This window comes from Lupinus angustifolius, chromosome LG03 (assembly GCF_001865875.1).
Source record: "Lupinus angustifolius cultivar Tanjil chromosome LG03, LupAngTanjil_v1.0, whole genome shotgun sequence".
NCBI classification, from domain to species: domain Eukaryota; kingdom Viridiplantae; phylum Streptophyta; class Magnoliopsida; order Fabales; family Fabaceae; genus Lupinus; species Lupinus angustifolius.
Window position 1 is genome coordinate 750,584 of NC_032011.1, and position 20,545 is coordinate 771,128.

The 20,545-nt window shown below is 34.0% G+C and overlaps 4 protein-coding genes and 1 non-coding gene across 7 annotated transcripts; all 5 read left to right on the plus strand.

Annotated features, from left to right (window-relative positions):
- Positions 989-4,866, plus strand: LOC109342775 (protein saal1). The gene is made up of 10 exons (XM_019580765.1): positions 989-1,109; positions 1,234-1,509; positions 1,692-1,757; positions 1,892-2,031; positions 2,401-2,527; positions 2,750-2,901; positions 3,102-3,237; positions 3,430-3,514; positions 3,615-3,889; positions 4,625-4,866. The coding sequence occupies exons 1-10, from the start codon at positions 1,041-1,043 to the stop codon at positions 4,763-4,765; spliced, it is 1,467 nt and encodes a 488-aa protein (XP_019436310.1). The 5' UTR covers positions 989-1,040; the 3' UTR covers positions 4,766-4,866.
- Positions 5,439-8,506, plus strand: LOC109342778 (UDP-D-apiose/UDP-D-xylose synthase 2-like). Its single transcript, XM_019580768.1, has 9 exons — positions 5,439-5,806; positions 6,302-6,394; positions 6,482-6,589; positions 7,110-7,224; positions 7,318-7,451; positions 7,553-7,654; positions 7,739-7,831; positions 7,907-8,042; positions 8,300-8,506. Exons 1-9 carry the CDS (start codon positions 5,528-5,530, stop codon positions 8,410-8,412), a joined length of 1,173 nt encoding a protein of 390 aa, XP_019436313.1. The 5' UTR covers positions 5,439-5,527; the 3' UTR covers positions 8,413-8,506.
- Positions 10,333-14,323, plus strand: LOC109342770 (BTB/POZ domain-containing protein At3g44820-like). 3 transcript variants are annotated; one of them, XM_019580758.1, is made up of 5 exons: positions 10,333-10,509; positions 10,838-10,926; positions 11,213-11,282; positions 12,211-13,419; positions 13,517-14,323. In XM_019580758.1, exons 2-5 carry the CDS (start codon positions 10,877-10,879, stop codon positions 14,069-14,071), a joined length of 1,884 nt encoding a protein of 627 aa, XP_019436303.1. In that variant the 5' UTR covers positions 10,333-10,509; positions 10,838-10,876; the 3' UTR covers positions 14,072-14,323. The 3 variants fall into 3 exon arrangements, with proteins under 3 accessions (XP_019436303.1, XP_019436302.1, XP_019436304.1); XM_019580757.1 differs by lacking the exon at positions 10,333-10,509 and having other exon boundaries at positions 10,735-10,926; XM_019580759.1 differs by lacking the exons at positions 10,333-10,509; positions 11,213-11,282 and having other exon boundaries at positions 10,736-10,926.
- TRNAS-GCU lies at positions 15,388-15,469 on the plus strand. The gene has a single exon. It is a non-coding gene; the product is annotated as a tRNA-Ser (tRNA).
- On the plus strand, positions 15,575-18,699 carry LOC109342777 (protein RETICULATA-RELATED 1, chloroplastic). Its single transcript, XM_019580767.1, has 7 exons — positions 15,575-16,162; positions 16,247-16,345; positions 16,735-16,961; positions 17,517-17,586; positions 17,822-17,901; positions 18,118-18,182; positions 18,330-18,699. The coding sequence occupies exons 1-7, from the start codon at positions 15,692-15,694 to the stop codon at positions 18,521-18,523; spliced, it is 1,206 nt and encodes a 401-aa protein (XP_019436312.1). The 5' UTR covers positions 15,575-15,691; the 3' UTR covers positions 18,524-18,699.

Sequence of the window (20,545 nt, forward strand, 5' to 3'; positions counted from 1 at the left end):
TCCCACCCAACTATCTTTTTTTTGGTAATCAAATTTTACTAATTATTTTTCCGTATAATTAATATCACTTATAAACCAATCATTATCTTCATTTCTTCAATATATTTTGTGATATGTTAATTTCTCGTAGGCATCAAAATTAATAATTAGGAAAATATATCATTTTTCATATTTTTGTATTGCATATGTTAATATAATATTATAAAGTCTCGTTATATTTTACTCAGATAAAAATAGTAAGAATGACAAACAATATCTTCATTCTTATTTGGGTATCACTTATTATTTTATAATTTACTATAACTCTCTATGAAATGAAAACAATATATTTTTTTTTCTCACAACAACAAACATCATTTTTATTCTTATTTGGATCATACGTTTTTTCTCACAAAATCTATCTCTCTCCTCCATTTCCCTTGATTAAAAATAATCAAGAATTGTTCTTATTTAAAAACAGAAGTAAGAAAATAAGAATGATAAAGTAAATAACAAAGTAAGAATGTTCTTATCCTACTTGTATAAGGAGATAAGTTAATCATTTTCTATAAAAAACATTTCTAAAACTAAACAAAATAATACATATATCATATTTTTACTGACAGAATGAGATAAGTTATATCATAATATGAGGATATTTTATTCTTTAAGAAGAACCATTATGGTTATTCTAATAATTCAATTGGTGAAAGCAACGGAAGGATAATCAGGATAAAAGGATTAGTGCTTTAGTGATAAGGAGATTAGTTCCTTAATGAATGATAGGTTGAGGGGATTAGTTCATTAAGGTTTATCTTAAGCTCATCCTTTCATACATTAGTTGGTTAATTAATGTATATTTTTCTTTAATCCAGTTTCCTATAGTTTATTATTACTACTACTATTCTAGATTTTATTTTTCTACTATGTTTGGGCCTGCATTTTAATGGGCTCTTTAACAGTGGGCTAGTAAGGCCCAATAAAAACTGAATTGACAAATTTAGCCTCCTATGAAATGAAGCAACACAGTTAAGTGGATTCGAGAGCCGAAGGTGACGGTGATGGCAGTTCCGGCAGAAGAAGATCACGGCGGCGCCACCCACCACCCTTCTGCTCCGTCACATGATGAGGTTTATCATTTTCCAAAATCCACTTTCAATTAACGAATAATCGCTTTTTTTCTGCAACTCATATAAACACATATTGCTTATTTTGAAATTCAGTGTACTCAATTTTTGAATTATTGTGATGCAGTTTTTTGATTTATCAACAACAGTGGATCCTAGTTATATAATCTCATTGATAAGGAAGCTACTACCTTCAGCTTCTAATTCTAATCAAGGATCTCTAACTGAAAGCAATGAAAAAGAGGAACTCCCGAAATCATTATCTAAGAATATGGATGTTGATGATTGTGGTGAATTTTCTCATCAAGATTCAGGTAGTGTTTCAATTGGAGAGGAAGCATGGGAGGAATGTGGTTGTGTTTTGTGGGATCTTGCTGCTAGTAAAACGCATGCAGAATTAATGGTAAATGAAAATTGTTTTCGATTCTGGTTTAGGTATCGTTTCGGAAATAGGAAGAATGGAATGGAAATGAATTTTATGTTCTGTTATCTTTGGTTCTACCATTTTTAGTATAACTACACGTATTGTTTTGTTCTATTTATAAAATACGGCAAATGAAGTTGTTATTTGGTATGATCCTGTAGGTGGAGAATTTCATACTCGAAGTGCTTGTAGCGAATCTGACTGCTTGCAAATCCCCACGTGTAACTGTAAGTCGCTATCAAAGTGGGCATCCTAATTCAGAATCCATTATTTTCATGGTTTGTGGAATAGAAGTGCGAGGTAACTGAAAAGGCTCTAATGTTATGTTGTTACATATTTGTGGATTAATTTCACGCTTCAGGAAATTAGCATAGGAATTATTGGGAATCTTGCTTGTCATGAAGTTCCAGTGAAGCATATAGTCTCCACAGAAGGTCTCATTGAGATAATTGTAGACAAATTGTTTCTGGATGATCCTCAATGCCTATGTGAAACATGCCGGTATGATGCAGTTTTTACACTTGTGGTTCTTGTCAACTTTGGATATCTTGCTACCTTCTTTTTTTGTAAGGACTAAATTTGCATACATAGTTGGTTACTATTTCTATATTTTATACCAAGTTTCTTGCCATTCTAGATATTTAAGCTTTCTGCTTCTACTATGCATATGTTAAATGTGAGAAAGAAACACTGTCCTGGTATCAATTGTTTCTTTTCTGTGCTTATCTAATTATTCCATGTAAGTTTGAAGATGTGCACACATTTATATCCACCCGATAGATAAGAAAAGGGCATGATGTTTTACTCCATCCCATAAGTCGAGTATCATGCTGCTTTTTTGACATAATTATCTTTACCCTTTGATGACAGATTGTTGACTGTAGGTCTTCAAAGTGGTGAATCTATCACTTGGGCTGGGGCGTTGCAGTCTGAACATATACTAAGTCGCATATTATGGATTGCAGAAAATACATTGAACCTTCAGCTCATGGAAAAGGTACATTAGTATGTATTATTGATAGTTTCAGTTTTTTGGATTTATAGAGGTTACGATGCATGAAGTCATTAAACTTTGTGAAGAGCTCATTGTGGAACAGGTGTGCAACTTAAATAATTGGGGAGGACAAATTATATGAATATTTTGATTTCCTTTTGGCATTCTTAGTCAGAATGCAAGTTATATCTAGTTAATGGCTAAGAATGTTCTGATTTTTAACAGAGCATTGGACTTATATTAGCTATGTTAGAAAGTCAGCAGAAAGTTGTGGATGCACTTCTTCCGCCAATTATGAAGCTGGGTTTGGCAAATATATTGATCAGTCTCTTAAGTTTTGAGATGAGCAAATTAGTGAGTGAAAGAATATCGGAAAGGTACCTTGATCCACAACCCTCCATCCTGCAATGGTGAAATTAATATTACCTTCTGATACTAATTCTGACCATGACAGTGATAAATGCTAGTGAAATGTATTGCCTTTAAATTTTTCCCTTCTCACACTTCATTTTCTAGATTACTATGCATCCAGCTATTATTGTATTTGATATGACTACCTTATATCTTGATGTTTCAGATACTCGATCCTGGATTTAATTCTTCGTGCAATCGAATCTCTTTCTGTCATAGATGACCATTCTCAGGAAATTTGTTCAAGCAAAGAGCTTTTCCAACTAGCTTGTGATCTGGTTAAGTTCCCAGATAAATGTGAGGTACATTGTTGCTGTAGTTCGCATTCAGTACTGATGTATTTTAATTTTTAAGTATGAAATCATTGTTGCTAATAGTTAATTTGTGTCATCCCGTAGCCTGCATGCTAATAGGCCTCTTGCTACTTCAATAGGTGCTTTTTTGGATTGATAAGGACTGAAAAACTATGGTGTAACTGGTGATATTTCCTGTAGGTTGGGAACTGCTGTGTTACTGCCGCCATTCTTATTGCAAACATGTTGTCTGATGTTGACGATCATGCTTCTGAGATATCACAGGGTAAAACATATATATTTCCTACTTCCATCCACAAACTTCAATTGTTTTTTCAACCCCTGGATTAATTAATGTAAATTGTAAATGGCATTGTGCCTTCCAGATTTGGGACTTTTAGCTGGTCTACTTGACATATTCTCTTTTGCTTCAAATGATTTGGAAGCAAGAAATGCAATCTGGAATGTAATGGCTAGAATAATGGTTAGAATTCGGGAAACTGAAATGAGCCCGTCAAGTGTATACTCTTATGTTTCGGTACTTGTCAGCAAACTTGAACTGATTGAAGATGAGCTTCTCAACCAACAGATGGTTCATTCTAGCCATGAACAGGCAAGCTTGTCTTCTGCTGGCTCTACAACAGATGCTAGAAACACATCTGTATCCTTCTATGTTAATTAGTTAGTTGAATTTGATGTTTGTGATTCTATGGACCCCCCTTTGAATGAAAGGTAATACAGTAATGAGAGTTCAATTTCTCAGAATTAAGGTGTTGGATATGATCTCTTGCCTTTGTATGTCGTCATGATTATATGATTAGGAATCCATATGATTTCTCTGCAGTAATTGGGGCAGCATAGGCTAGTAAAGAGTGATAAATATACTTATCGAAAATTATGCATCTTAAGCAGAGTTAAAAAAATAATTTCCTGAAACAAAAAAAAAAATATACATATACATATCCAACCATCTTATATTTGTTCTTTTCTTGCTTGTATTCAAGGCAATATTCTCTTTTTCATTTATTAGATATGCTATATGTATGAAGGATTATTTTTTAACAAAATCAGGTACAATGATTGGTGCAAACTACGATTATGTTCTTTCCTTTCACTGACTGATACTATATAATTTTATATGATCCATTTGTGACCTTTGCCATTTTCCTTCACTTATATATTGTCAGTATTTGTTATCTAAGCAAGATTCTTAAACAGGGTAATCAAAGGCCCTAAAATCTTTGGGCATTTAGATTACTGGTCATTAATTCTGAAACATTATTAGACCTTGTGCCTCTATAAAAATCCAGCTACACCTATTGACTTTATGTTCACATGCTTATTTATACACATGGATGTTTTGCCATTTGTTTGTATCCCTTTACCGTTGGAACAGCTCAGGAGGATAATCAGCATTTTAAATCAGTGGAGTCTTAATGCTAAGGAGAGTGCTGAGAATAATGTGAATGCTGAAGTTGTTGTTGATGAAACAGATCTAAAAAGATTGTTGGATTGCTGTCATAGATTCTCCAAGTAGAATTACTTAACTCATCTGTAGTATTTGTTACTATTGTAAATTACTGTTATCCAATTTTGACATTGTTGTCAATTTTCTTATCCAAAATAACTCTGGAGTGGACCTTTCAAGTTATGAAACCAAAAGAAAACCTTTGCAACCTTTGAAATTATCTCTATATTTATTATGCATGGCTAAACAACAAAAAATGAATTTTAAAAAAGGAGTTATTATAAACTAATAGAAGTAAATCTTGGAGGAAGACTTAAATAATGTCTGAAATAAAAAATTGTAAATTGTAACAAGAAAGGTATGACAGTACAAACCAAAACCACACACTTCTGATTCTATTTCCTTCTTGTAATCTTATACGTTCACACTCATCACCACATTCTGATTTTTTGCAGTACCAAAAGACATTCTCGACCTTTTTCTAGTACGCAACTAATTCTTTCGGTGTGTATGGCTGCTCCTATCATGAATCAAATCTTTGACATTTTAGTCGTTCTGAAAATCTAGTGGAACCTTAAATCAGTAAGCCAACACCTTGATGGTACATTGTAGCTCATCACCACATTCTCATTACATAATTATTACTCTCTTTCCCACTCATATTCCTAATATAAGTATTAAATAAATAATACTAAGTACTAACTTGGTAGTTGCTACCATAGAATATATACATATAAGTCACTTAATACTCATAATTCACTTTCTCTGCCATAACCCAAACTCACAAGTCACGACCACACACACTATCTTCCTCTTCCATAATCATCATCAATGGCTTCTTCTACTTCTACTCGAGTAGATCTAGATGGGAACCCCATTAATGCAATCACCATATGCATGATCGGTGCAGGTGGATTCATTGGGTCACACCTATGCGAGAAGCTGATGCATGAGACACCACACAAGGTTCTTGCTTTGGATGTCTACAATGATAAAATCAAACATCTATTGGAACCAGATACTCTACCATGGCATGGTAGAATCCAATTCCATCGCCTCAATATCAAACAAGATTCAAGACTAGAAGGTCTTATCAAAATGGCAGATCTGGTAAAATACCAATTTGATTCTAAGAGCCTCTTTTGTTAAGCATGTTGGTTCAAGTTATAACTAACTTAGAGCAACCAAATGGTTGTTCTTTAAGCCTTAACGGAATAAGGAACATTCTTACTATGTTCTTTACCATGTCATTCTTATTTTCTGATTTTTTTCCCTTAAATCAGAACAATTCTGAGTTGTTCTTAACTAAGGGAGAGGGAATTGTAATAAAATTATAAAAGTAAATGTTGTTGTTCGTATTCCATAGGGAGTTGTAATAAATTAAAAAATATCGTGTGAGACCAAATAAGGATGAAGATCTTGTTTGCCATTAGTTTCATTGTGAAAAATATTTGCTTTCTCTTTTGGGTTTCTGTTTTTTTTTTTCATTTTCTCCAAATTTGTTTTTTTTTTTAATTTCATTAAGAAAAGTCTCTTCTTTTTCTTTTGGGTTTCTTTATTTTGTTCTCAAAATTGTGTCTTTTTGTTTCTCTGTTTGGTTTTTAGACAATTAATCTTGCTGCTATATGCACTCCTGCGGATTACAACACGCGCCCTTTGGACACCATTTATAGTAACTTCATTGATGCTCTTCCTGTGGTAAGCATTCTTGGTTTGATGTGAAATTTTGAGTCAAATATTGAATCTTTCTGTTATTGATGTGATTTTGACGTGAGGTGATTTCAGGTGAAGTACTGTTCTGAAAACAACAAGCGTCTCATTCATTTCTCTACTTGTGAAGTGTATGGGAAAACCATTGGGAGTTTTCTCCCCAAAGATAGCCCTCTTCGTCAGGTAACCTTTCATTTTCGATCAACAGTTTCTATCTGTCTTTATGTCTGTTTCTTTTTGTTCTGTTGCTGCTATCTTAATTTTGATTTTGCCTTTTGTATTGCTGTATGTGACTGAATGTTGGACATTATAAATCCGATAAGAGAATAAGCTCAATGTTGCAAAGATAAGAATGTTGCATTGGATGAGTGAAAGCACTAGACGAACTTGGATTATGAATAAATGTATTAGAAAGAAAGTTAGGCGAACATCTATTGCAGAAATGAGGGTTGAATTTCGCCTTGGATGTTTGGACATATGTGGAAAAGACATGGAGATGCCTCAATAAGTAGAGTAAATTAGATGAATGGCAACCCAACAAGTAGTGTATATTAGAATTAGAGCATTGTGGCGTCGGCCGATGTGATCTAGTGTGAAAAGGCTTAGTTGTTAATGTTTTGCCATTTTTATTGGGAGTAGTTTGCTTGCATCTTTAATATAATGAGCTGAACTGTACTAATTCGTAATTCCAATGTTGTGTTAGGATCCGGCATACTATCTTCTTAAAGAAGATGACTCTCCGTGCATTTTTGGTTCCATTGAAAAGCAGAGATGGTCCTATGCCTGTGCAAAGCAGTTGATTGAGAGGCTCATTTATGGTCGGTTGAATTTTTTATAATATTTTTCTTTTCTGTATGCTGCTTCTATTTTTCGGAGCTTGACTTGTCTCACTGATGTGCCATTCTTGACAGCTGAGGGTGCTGAAAACGGCATGGACTTCACAATTGTTAGACCTTTTAATTGGATCGGACCGAGAATGGATTTCATTCCAGGCATTGATGGTCCAAGTGAGGGTGTTCCACGGGTTCTAGCATGCTTTAGCAATGTCTGTCTACTTTTTTGATCTACATTTCCTTTGATCTTATATATATTTTAGTCAATTTGTTTATTCTCACTTCTAATTTACTTTCCATACCTTTTCTGCAGAATCTCCTCCGCGGGGAGCCTCTCAAGCTCGTGGATGGTGGCCAATCCCAGAGGACATTTGTCTATATCAAGGATGCTATTGAAGCTGTCTTGTTGATGATTGTAAGTTCCCATATCCGATCTTTTATGAGGCTACATGCTTTTTGAATACATATTTTCTGATTGTCGAATTTCATCTTCTAACAGGAAAATCCGGCCAGGGCCAACGGGCATATTTTTAATGTCGGCAACCCAAACAATGAGGTCACAGTCAAGCAACTTGCTGAAATGATGACTCAGGTAAAAAAGGGATTAAATTTGATTATCTTTGCATGTTTAGAGGCATATGAGAATTATTATTCTTCAATTGTGCAGGTTTACTCTAAGGTAAGTGGAGAACCTTCTTTGGAAAGTCCTACAATTGATGTGAGCTCCAAAGAATTTTATGGTGAGGGTTATGATGATAGTGACAAGAGAATTCCTGACATGACCATAATTAACAAGCAACTTGGTAGGTTTCCTCATTCATTCACCTTATTTGAGTTATTTATATTACCAAGTTACTTTTCTGTGAGGGTGAGTTTGACGCAACAGTAAGATTGTTGTTCAGTGACCATTACGTCACGAGTTGGAGTCCTAGAAATAGTCTATCTGTTTGTGAGAGTAAAGCTGCGTACATCTAACTTTTCTGGACTCTGCTAAGTAGGAGCATCGGGTCCGCCCTATTAAGTTACTTCACCTGCTAATGCCATATCTCCTATTTATCAGGCTGGAATCCGAAGACATCCCTTTGGGACCTGCTTGAATCCACTCTGACCTATCAGCACAGGACTTATGCTGAAGCCATGAAGAAAGTGATTGGAAAGCCTCTTGCAAGTTAAGCTTACTTGGTCATGGTGATTGAGAAGAGTGTTCAGCCCATAATGGTGCTTACATATAGATACACTAGTTGTAACATTTGCCACATTTTCTAAATAATTGTCATTAATTTATTTTATGGTTTTTTGTTGGTAAAATATATTTAGTGAGGGTATTTTCTCATTTTTTTTGAGTAAGAAATTAATTTCTTTCGGAGTTTGTGGCTCCTCCCAACAAACGCCGCTCTCGAAGAATTGAAATTGAGGTGATATTGTGATTATTATTTATAGTAAAAAACCAAATTGATTGGCCCTTAAATAGTGACATGGCCCATCTTTTCCGACAACAAAATTAAAATCCGTAACCACTTTGGCTCCACCATTCATAGAACTTGACTTTGCAACTGCACTATCATGTTTGTTTCTTTTCCTAGTTTAATATATTGTCAAGTGGTACATGCTTGATTCTCCTCAAGCAAGAATCTGGGTTCGAGTCTTGTGGATGAAAAAAATGTTTATTAGGAGAGTTAGTCCCACGTACTTGTGGATATTCTTGACTCGGACAAGATTGCCTCCAGTGTGAAGATACGTATGTGAAACAAAAAAAATTACATTATTGTCAATACATACATTAAATGCCTGAGTTCATAATTTCCGAATTGTCAATTAAGAATAAATGTTTTTATCTAGATTCCTAATTTTACGTGGGTCGTATAATATTTTTAGAAATATTTAAGAATAAATGTTTTCATTGCTTATCCATACGTGTAGTAGTAGGTTCTGCTGACCAAACTACACCAAACTAGTATTTTGCTTTGTCCATTGGGCTACTGGAGTCGTGTAGGGGAACACATCTGTTGTTTCACTTTTTGTATCACTTCATGTATCATCAATTTTAATCGGTTGAAAATAATTATTGAAGTTAAAATTATAATTATTAAATATTTTTTTGGTTAATCATATCTCCTAACATATGAAGTAAGATAACAAATATGTACCATAGTGTAGTGTATATAATAAGTATAAAGCTAAGCGTGATGGGGTTGGAGTGTTAGGACCACAAGGAAAATTAATTGTAAGGACTATATTGATTCACCATTTATGTTTTAATGTTTGAGTCCTCACACGCTCCTTTCACCTCTCCCTTCTTCACATTCACTACCATCCATCATCATCATCATAATATTATTATTGTTTAAGAAATGAAAAATAGATTCTTACGTTTAATTTTTTTTTTGTATATTTTAAATAATATTAGACTTGATTTTTCGATGTTGATTTTCTTCATTTATATTCCTTAAAATGTATTATTAGATTATTCATTAACATAACCCTTTAATATATAATGACAACTAAAGCTTTAGTGTTGATGTTTTAGTAATTTTTGACATTGCATGAGACGCATTTTCGAAACAGGATTCTCTGTCCTAAAATTATCATATCCTCGTGTACGCTAATCAACATCATCCAAATATTATGGAAATATTAATTGTATTTTTAAAAAAAATTAAATAAGTAGTATTTTTTTATTAGATCGGGACAAAAAATTGAGATAAGAATAAGAAGGTATATGTAATTTCTGTTCATGGCTCTTTTTTGCGATATTTCTATCCCTTGTTTTGGAGATTTATAATTCGTCCATTTTATTGGACAGAATTTCGATCAATTAGTCACAAAAACTGATTATTTCCATATTATTATAGATACAAAAATAATAACAAAATTTAGATTTAATTATCAATTGCTCCTATCGGAAATAGGATTGACCATAGATTCAAGTAATAACACATAATTTCAGAAAACCGTCCAATTTTCTCGATCTAAATAAAACGGTTTTCCATGAACAAAATTTGGATGAACATGTTCTAGATAATTTCATGAAAACCTTGTATTTAATACTTGAGCTCATCTACTTTATTAAACAGTCTCTATTGTCGTGATCCCTGTGCCACTTTCTATTCTTCAACAATAACTCTTTTCCTTTAATTTATTTTAAATTCAAAGTTCTTATTTTTCTTTCTAAACCTGTTCCATTTGTTGCATGCTATTTGTGGCAATATGGTCGTGTTAGTTATCCAGTTAAAGTGACATGACAGTTGGGTTAGGGAATTATTCTGAGCTGTAAAGACACATACTTGCCTTCACGTCCTTAGTTTACAACAACTATCACCTAATCCAAAAAATTATTGGCTCCATGTCCCAAGTCAATCATATTTTACCGAGTAATATAAAAAAGTTATTTTCGATTGTTATGATTTTTCTATTTAATTATACAATAATTTTTAATTAGATCGAGATACCATAAAGACACCTAAAATGGGACGATGATCATTCTTTAGTTCCACTCTTTATTCCCATCATTCTCTTCTTCTTCCTTTTTGTTTTTGTTTTCTCTTTTTCTTATTCATTTTCACTTTTTTGTCCAACAATTTATGTAACATGTTGTTAGGTTGGTGAGAGTACGAGGTGGTTTTTTCTTCACTCAGCTATGATTCCAGCTCAGAAGCTTTCTGGGTTTCATCGACAAGGTCATGCTTGGTATGTTATTTCTTCTTTTCCTCTTCAAAGTTTCTATTTTTAGCTTCAAAATCTGTTTTTTTTTGCCACCACCATAATTTATTACTCTTTTTTCATGATCATTTTAAATCCAAATCAGTGCATGAATTACATTTTTTTGGCTTCCTTATTACATGTTCTGTTTGTTCAACTTGTTAGTATTATTATTACTGAGTTGAGTCCAACTCAGACATTGATTTCTCTACTTCTAAAAGAGTTTTTTTATGCCAATTGTTTTAATTTTCTTCTTGGTTTTTGGTTTTGATAGGTTCTGCAATGCTGGATTGCCAAGTGATATTACTATTTCCATTGAGGATATCACTTTCCATCTTCATATGGTAAACTAAACAATTTCCTTCTGCAATTGTTCTCTTACCTTAAGTTTTTTTTCGGTAAAGAAAAATTGTATTAAACTGAGCACAAGGGGTGCCCGCCCAATACAATTCTCTTACCTTAACTGATATTACTTTATAAAGATGAAAAGGTTGCTATGCCTTTTTTGTGGTTCTAGGTACTTTTCCATTTATCTACAGCTCTTTGCAGTTTTCTTTTAATTTTGATCCAACTCAATTAATCTGCTTCTGGACCTGGTTTATGGCTTATGCTTTTGCTGTTACTTTGTTCTATCTCTATTGTTTAAGTGGTTCTTAGCTCATTAAACATGCTTACCATGTATTGAATTTTTCGTTCCGCATGATAGGTTCGCATTAAAAAGGTCTTGTAAAATTGTAATGATAATGTAAAAGTGACGAACCATGTACATGTACATGTACCCGTATCGTGTTCCTAGTAATTATGATGCAGACTAATCATCCCCTTTGTTTAAATAAGAGAGTTGGATTAGATTCACTAGAGTTACATCTTGCTGCAAAGATCACTCCTTTGACAATATTTTCATTTGCATTTTGAAATTTAGTACACTTACAATACCACCAATTTATATATAAACGTGTGGACCGTCCTATGCAGGAATCCACTTGCATGGTTCTAAAAGGTTCTGGTGTTCTTGTTGGTTCAATTTATAGGCTTTAATACTGACATTAATGCAGCTTAATTAAAGATCATGCTTATGAAAGTTTGCTTTTTTATTTGAAAATGATATATACACAGCAATTTCAAACACTTAATTTACATGATACACCGTTTGGAAGTTATGCGAGGCTTGATTTTATGATAGTCATAGTATGAGTATCATTCTATTATGTTTAAAATTGTTAGTTGTACTTTTGAACCGAAATTTGAGTAAGATATGGCATGTAAATGCAGTTCCCTCTTATATCAAGATGTCGAAAAATTGCTCGATCACATGAAGAGTCTAAGAATACCAAAGGGAAGACTCTAACAATAGAGCTGGAGGAATTTCCTGGTGGTCCTGATATTTTCTTAATCGTGGCTAAATTCTGTTACGGATTTCGTGTGGAACTGACAGCTAGAAATGTAGCATTGGTCTATTGTGCCGCGGACTACCTTGAAATGACAGATGAATTTGGAGAAGACAACTTGTTGCCGAAATCAGAGAGTTTTTTCCATAAGAGTGTACTGCATAACTGGAAAGAGTGTATTTTGGCTCTCCAAAGTTCCGAGCCTGTTCTACCGAGGGCTGAAAAGCTTCAACTAGTGAGTAAGTGTTTGAATTCTCTATCAATGATGGCTTGTACAGACCCAAGTTTGTTTGGATGGCCCATGAAGATGTATGGGAGTTTTCAGAGCCCTGGTGGAAGCATTCTATGGAACGGTATAAATACCGGTGCCAGAATTCGGAGCTCGGAATCTGATTGGTGGTTTGAAGACATCTCATATCTCAGTGTGAGTTTGTTTGAGAGGCTTATTAAGACAATGCAAAAGAGAGGTATAAGACCTGAAAACCTGGTAGGTGCTATAATGTACTATTCTAGAAAGCACTTGCCAGGTTTGGGTCGGTGGCGAGGCGAACAAGGTGGCAAAACCCGAACAGTTGCAAGTTTCAGCCTCAGTCCTGCCACTGTAGATCAAAAGGTTCTGTTGGAAAGCATTGAGAAACTTCTTCCTGAAAAGAAGGGAGAATCATTTTGCCGTTTCCTACTAGGACTTCTTCGTGTGGCCTTGATATTGAATGTTAACCAAACTTGTAAGGATTCTTTAGAGAGAAGAATCGGGATGCAATTGGATCTAGCAACTCTAGATAGTCTTCTCATTCCTACTTATTCAGATTCTGATACATTATATAACACAGGCTGTATCGAACGGATTGTCCATTATTTTATAACCATCGAATCAAATTTAACTGCCTTTTCTCCTTCATCGCTTGAAATGCAAGCATCGCCATCACCCGAATCATTAAGAAAAGTTGCAAAGTTGATAGATAGTTATATTGCAGAAATTGCTTCTGATGCTAACTTAAAACCAGAACCAGTACGCGCTCTTGCAGAGGCTCTACCTGACCCGTCGAGATCATTGCATGATGGACTTTACAGGGCACTGGACATATATTTCCAGGTTTGATGATTTGATCTTCCTGATCGACATTTTTTACATAAAGTCATATTTGTCGACATAGATTTTTAGTTTGATGATTGCATATGGTGCTGTGCAGGCTCATCCTTGTGTATCTGATAAAGAGAAGGAAGAACTATGCAACATAATTGAGTTCCGGAAACTCTCAATAGATGCGTGTGCTCATGCTTCCCAAAATAAAAGGTTACCCCTTAGAGTTGTTCTTCAAGTTCTGTACTTTGAGCAGATGCATTTGAGATCAGCATTAACCGGATGTCTCAACACGTTGGATGGTGAAATTGCGCCGACAGCTGCTGTTGCTGCAACTTCCCTCGGGGACACAGCAGGCGAAATTGTACAACGGGATGGTTGGGTGAAATTTGTACACGAAAATAAGGTTTTAAAGGTGGATATGAATAGGATAAGTTCTAGAGTTGGAGAACTTGAAGAAGAATTCAGTAAAATAAAGCAAGAAATGAAAACTGTTACCAAATCTCACAGTTCCTTTAGTTCTCCTCGATTAATTGCCAGGAAATTTGGGTGTAAGCTCGTTCCGCGACCATCCGATGCTCAACCAGAATCCCTGAACCGCTCTGGATCAGTTGAACGGGCACGCCGATCCCTCAAGTCCAGACACAGTGAAAGCTTTTCTTAGTGTCAAGAAACCATAGTTCCTCTTATTTTACATACAAGTGTTGTGTGGTATTAAATATTTTGCATGAGGGAAAGGGAAGGAAAATGTTTCTCAAGTTTGCATGTCTAAACATGTTCCATTTCTTTCCATTGTGTAAAGTTGGTTGTACATTTACTTACACAATTTCACATATTCTGTTGGTCCAGATTGTGAATAACTCCTTCATTCACCCATATTGTAATATTCCTCATTCTTAATATCTTGAAGAACCAATCATTTAAGCTCAGGAATTGTGATACTATAGCCTAGTTACTTGAATATTTTACAATATTGTAAAGTTGCAACACCACTGTAATTTTTTTATATAAATGACAAGACAAAAATAGAGTATGCTTGTTGGTACCTATATAACTTGTCAATTTTCACCTCATTCTTATAAGAGTGGTCTAGTTATGTCTGTAACTAAATGCTCAATTATTACCAACAAGACGTTGGTCTAGTGGTGTAAGACCTGCTAGATCTCCCAGAACGATTAAAATGTTAAGAGTTTGATTCCTGAGAGCAACACTTATTGCGATGGTAGTCACGTAATGGAAAATGATTAGTTCTTTAGCAAAAACTGAGAAGATACCCTTAATAATACAAAAAAATACTTAATCATTTATCCTTATTAAGAGTAAGATTGACTCTTCTTCTCAACTATGACACCATAATATTAGTTTTTCATATATTATTAGAACCTTTGATAGACTCTATTAGCATATTGCATTTAAAGTTATAGAAGTAAGCATTGTGAATGGCACCATGTGTGATTACTTCCTTTTTAGTTTTACCCTATAGTACATAGATTACTTGAATGGTGTGTGAAAAAAGCTAAAACATCATTTGCACTCATTTAGTGTTACTTCTGCTTATTTCTAATACGTTATATACAATCCGTACATCATTCACTATTCATTTTTATTAATATTTTGAAATGCACAATAATGATTAAAGATGAATGGTAGTAAATGATACACAATAAGTGTATAAAACTCTTACACTATCAACATATATATATATTTTCTCTATTTCTAAAGTGTAATTAGATTGGTATCACAATATCTTCAACTCATACTTTACATGGTTATGTTATATCCTCTTACTAGATTATCTTACTAATCCTAAAGTGACATATGTCACTTATAAACCAATCATTAATAAATAAAGTATCACCTTGTGATATATGTCACTTTTTATGGGTAGGAAGATTAGTATGAGAATATACATTACCGGTCGGGACAAGAGAAGTTATGTTTTTCTATAATTATTTAATAAATAGTGTTCTAGAACAACAAGACGCTTTGGCCGAGTGGTTAAGGCGTGTGCCTGCTAAGTACATGGGGTTTCCCCGCGAGAGTTCGAATCTCTCAGGCGTCGATTTTTTTCATTTTTTCATATTTTGAAATCTAATCAATATTTTTATATTCAAACGATTTTTCTGTCATCTTTTGTTGACTCCTGAATTCGGTTTTCGCAGATCCTAAAGGTTTTAACTTTTAACCATACAACAAAGCCCACTTTGCAACACATTCCCTATCACATAACAACACAACAACGTTGTACTTCTGCTACCTCTTTCCCTCTTAGGTTTGGCGCAACATGCCACTCTTTTCTTCTTCTTCTTCTTCTTCCAATTCCTTCACCATCTCCACATGGAACCACCATCACCATCACGATAACACCCTTCAATCCAACCCCACTTTTATTTCTCTTAAAAACCCAAACTTTGAACACCCCTTCTCCTATTTCAACCATAAAGTCTCCACTTTTAGGATCCACTGCATTGGATCACACCCAAAATCCAATGCCCCATTGGAAAAACAACCCAAATTCCATGGCGGAGATGGAGGTGGCGGCGGCGCTGGCGGAGATGGAGGTGGCGGCGGAGGAGGTGGTGGTGGTGATGAAGGAGGGAGTGAAGGTGATGAAGAATTTGGACCCTTGTTAAACTTTGAAGCTGTTATGAAAGAAGCTGAAGCTAGGGGTGTGAAATTACCTTCTGATATGGTTGATGCAGCGAAGCATATAGGCCTACGTGAAATGTTTCTTCTTCGTTATTTGGAATTAGAAGTGGGTTTTTGATAAAGTTTGATTTTTTTGTTTCAAGTTTGAATTTTTTTTCTTCATTGCTTATGTGTTCAAGTTTGGTTACAGGGTTCTGCTTGGCCACTTTCTTTTCTGATGAAGCATTGTGCTATGCTGAGAAATCGTATGCTAGCTGATCCTTCTTTTCTTTTTAAAGTTGGAACTGAGGTTTGTGTTTTTGGTACCTTTGAAAACTGTGGTTTATGGTTATGATTATGAATTGTGATTATATGAACTTGGTTAAGGAGTGTTGTGTTTTACTATTGTGGAAATTACAATGCCCCCCTTAAGTTTTGACCTAATTACACTCGACGCCTCTCTTGTTTTAGCGGCTACAATCACCTCCTGTTGTCAGATCAAGTTTCCATTACAATGTGCCTCTCCTTTAGGGAGGTGATTGGAATTACACTGATCTCGTCTGGGTGGTGATTGTAGATTTTGAAACATGAGATCTGCCAGGTGTGATTAAGTTAAACCTCGGTTGAAGTTATTATATTTCCCCTTTACTTTTTGGATAATGCATGCTAACTGAATTTTGTTTGATATGACATGTGCAGATTTTCATAGACTCATGTTGTGCAACATTTGCGGAGGTTCAGAAAAGGGGCAAGGATTTCTGGGCTGAGTTTGAGTTGTACGCTGCTGATCTTCTGGTTGGATTGGTTGTTGACATTGCTTTGGTGGGTATGTTAGCACCCTATGCTCGAATCGGGAAGCCTTCTGTTTCTGTTTCGAAAGGTCTGCTTGGGCGCATTCGACATGCTTGTGCAGCTCTTCCTAGCAGGTTAGTGTCTGCATTATGAACTATTAAGCTCTTCTGGTCAGCATGAATTGTTTATTAGCACTCTATTTTTTGCTTGGTGCTATTCGTATTTGACCCTAAGGCCGTGTAAAATGTGAAGATTATGTTAGTGAATAGGAAGTCGACAGCCAATGTAAAACCTTGTCGAATCTCAATGATATGGAGCTCTTTTCCGTTGATACTTTTGCTTTGTGTATCAATTATTTTTGGACTGAACGCCTATACCTTTCGTAATAGCCAACTGCTTGATTGACATATAGAAGATTTCTATAGGTGTTCATGATTTATTTTGTGTAATAAACCATTTAGTATATGGAGGCTGGTATTAATTAGCAATAATTCAAGTCTTAAATCAAGATTCGATGTGCTCAAGTGACTATGTAAACCTGTAAAGCTAATTTCCTCCTTCCTTCATTCATGGCTAACAATACTTTTGGTTGACTTTACGGTGCCGATAAACTGCATAATACTTTTCAGAGATCTACCTGGATGTGCATCCTATTATTAATGTGATACTAAATTACTACTTGAATGCAGTGTTTTTGAAGCTGAAAGGCCAGGATGTAAGTTCTCTACACAGCAGCGCATTGCTACACTCTTCTACAAGGTGCCACATCGAGTTCTGAAACTTTTTACAATACAATAACTATTCAATAGCATTTCAAAATATCTACCAGATACAAAGTCTATCAATATGTAGAATAAAACTTTGATTACATGTGATAGAGTGCTTCCATTTGCTTTGTTATTAGTATCAGTGTCATCCTATTTTAAATTTCGATTTTAGTCCGGCTTATAGTAGCATTTATTCCTGTGAGTACTTGCTGACATTCTTTTTTCAGGGTGCATTGTATGGATCAGTTGGCTTTGGCTGTGGTCTCATCGGTCAAGGAATTGCAAATACGATTATGAATGCGAAAAGGTATGTCTACCCGAATGGCTTGTGTTGTATAATTTTGTCACATACATCTCTTGTTGATTAAATCTTCTATTGGCTGCATTACTTTATCATAAATGCTTGATTTCTGTTTGTTATATATAATAGTAATAGAAGTCAATGAAATATGAATATTATCTTTTTCACGTTTCCTTTTATAATTATTAATGTAATTAAAAGAGCTTCTTTTATTTAAAACAGGAGCTTTAAGAAATCCGAAGAGGACGTACCTGTGCCTCCTCTCCTGCAAAGTGCTGCTCTTTGGGGTATGACTCGCACTGTTATTCAGTTTATGCTTTATCTCGAACGACATTCTTTTTAGTATATCTTTTGTCTCAACAGTGTTCACTTTTTAGTATATCATCATTGCAATGTACTTACATTTGCCTAATCAGTTTTCCTCCCTTTGTCAGGTTTCTTTCTTGCGGTATCATCCAACGTTCGTTATCAAGTTATTAACGGACTGGAACGCATTGTTGAAACATCTCCTGTGTCGAAGAAGGTTCCCCTTGTTGCAATGGCTTTCACCGTAGGTGTAAGATTCGGTAATAACGTCTATGGCGGCATGCAGTTTCTTGACTGGGCCAAATTGAGTGGCGTACAATGAAGCGTCTTTTCCCGAATTTTAACCGAAGTTGGCTAGTTAAGCCTTGTCCAGAAGAAAGGTTCTTACTCATTTTTTACCAAATGAAGCTCCCTTCATTTTTTGATATCTGTTGACAATTCTTGTTGTTGTGAGAGTAGGATCAAACCCCTTCATTCATGCCCATTTTTCTCTTCTAATATTTTGTTATCTATGTAACTTGGCTGTTTTGGATATGCTCAGAGAGGAATTAAAGTTCATATAACTGAGCATGTTTTTAAGCCATACAATTCAGTTCTTTGATAAAAAAAAGATTCTCTAGAAGTAATTTTTCTGGCAAAAAACAATTTTATGCAAAATTAGAATCTTGTTTGTGTTTTGGTTACAAGTGTGTAAAATTATACAATAGCAACCTAGTCATAATTTCACTAGATGAAATTACAAGTACATATATTCAAAATAATATTATTTCTACATAAAAATCTTAACATTTAGACTATACTCATAAAAGGGTGTCCCAATGCCCGCAATTGTTGAATGAGAATAAAGTATCTTCTGGTATAAGTATATAAGTTATTTCCTTCAGCCAGTAAAATCATGACATTTGTCCTATTTAATTATTTTTTACAAAAATATTGTTAAAACTAAACAAAATAGTACATGTATTATATTTTTATTGGCTGAAAGAGATATGTTATCTCGAGGATATATTTTATTCTATACTATTGAGGAGTACATAACATAAGCACTAAAGAGGGGCCACTCTTCATATTTCAGTAGAAGAAACTTTTTCCAACACTAAAAAAGCACAATGAGATGGGCATTCTTGCTAATAATCCTTCTCACGAGAAAGGGATATATGTAACTTGTAAACCAATAATTAATGAACGAAGTCTCATCTTGTGATGAGAAAGATTTGCATGAAGACGTATGTATGTGGAGATAACCAATTAAATCTTATGAACACATTCAAAATTTAATTTTAAATAAAATTTAATCACAAATGATATAGTATCAACAAGCATAAATGTACTTGTTTCTAAACGTGACGTGTTATATATGTTTCTATGCAAGTTTCTCTCTCTTATGACTTATATAACTTTCTTGTGAATAAGAGGATTTAGTATGAGGATATATCATTTTTTTATTAGAAAACTTAACAGGCTTATTAAAGGTTTTTTATAACTTCATTACTACATTAACAATAAATGTACTGAGAGAGTGGCAACAACAAAATTTTCTTGTATCAAGAACATAAATATAAAATCAATACTCCAAGTGATTAATTAATTAGGTATAACATAGTTGATATATAGTTATGACTTGTGAGCTTCTTAAATATGTTGTTAGTAAAAAAAATATAATAAAGGTTTAACACTATAAAAAAAATAAAAATCACTTGCCTCCAATTATGAATTGATTCTATCTTTTTTAAAGAAAAAAAAATCAAAGTTGAAAATAACACGAAATAGTATTACATCAATAAAATGAGCGGTGAAACTATTAATACAAATGAATGTGGAATAATGTACTAGTTATATTTAAAAAATAGTTAATACTATTTAGCAGCACGTATAACTTATAATGAAATTTTATTTTTGGTCGTATCATTTTAAAGACATTCTATTAGGGAATTTCAAAATTAAAAATATATTAGAAATGTAATACTAAAATGTATGACTGTATTTTATATTTTCAACTTCTTACAAATATCCTTAGGACTTATTAATATTTCTTATTAGTTTTTAAAAGACAATGGTTTAAATTTTAAAAGCTTTTTTTCATAGCACCTTTACTTATCAAATTTTCAAACATAAACAACTTATACAAGGACAACCTTTTAATTTTAATAAAACTTTTAATTACTAGTTATCTGAAGTTTAAATTAAACTAATCTAGGGTCTAGAAGATGTAAATATAGGACTTTGACTCGTCCAAGGTATGCTTGACTTGAACACATCTCAATGTATATCAACTGAGGAGAAATTTGTTTACACTTAAGTTGAGTTACATTCAATCTCAAACATTCATTTTCTTAAATTTAAC

Coding starts and splice junctions, on each gene's coding strand:
- LOC109342775 (XM_019580765.1), top strand. CDS start 1,041: ATGGCAGTTCCGGCAGAAGAAGATCACGGCGGCGCCACCCACCACCCT. Junction 1,110..1,233: donor CTGCTCCGTCACATGATGAG/GTTTATCATTTT, acceptor ATTGTGATGCAG/TTTTTTGATTTATCAACAAC. Junction 2,528..2,749: donor ACCTTCAGCTCATGGAAAAG/GTACATTAGTAT, acceptor GATTTTTAACAG/AGCATTGGACTTATATTAGC.
- LOC109342778 (XM_019580768.1), top strand. CDS start 5,528: ATGGCTTCTTCTACTTCTACTCGAGTAGATCTAGATGGGAACCCCATT. Junction 7,452..7,552: donor TTCTAGCATGCTTTAGCAAT/GTCTGTCTACTT, acceptor CCTTTTCTGCAG/AATCTCCTCCGCGGGGAGCC. Junction 8,043..8,299: donor CATAATTAACAAGCAACTTG/GTAGGTTTCCTC, acceptor CCTATTTATCAG/GCTGGAATCCGAAGACATCC.
- LOC109342770 (XM_019580758.1), top strand. CDS start 10,877: ATGATTCCAGCTCAGAAGCTTTCTGGGTTTCATCGACAAGGTCATGCT. Junction 10,927..11,212: donor CATCGACAAGGTCATGCTTG/GTATGTTATTTC, acceptor TGGTTTTGATAG/GTTCTGCAATGCTGGATTGC. Junction 13,420..13,516: donor CACTGGACATATATTTCCAG/GTTTGATGATTT, acceptor GGTGCTGTGCAG/GCTCATCCTTGTGTATCTGA.
- LOC109342777 (XM_019580767.1), top strand. CDS start 15,692: ATGCCACTCTTTTCTTCTTCTTCTTCTTCTTCCAATTCCTTCACCATC. Junction 16,962..17,516: donor TGTGCAGCTCTTCCTAGCAG/GTTAGTGTCTGC, acceptor ACTTGAATGCAG/TGTTTTTGAAGCTGAAAGGC. Junction 17,587..17,821: donor TTGCTACACTCTTCTACAAG/GTGCCACATCGA, acceptor TTCTTTTTTCAG/GGTGCATTGTATGGATCAGT.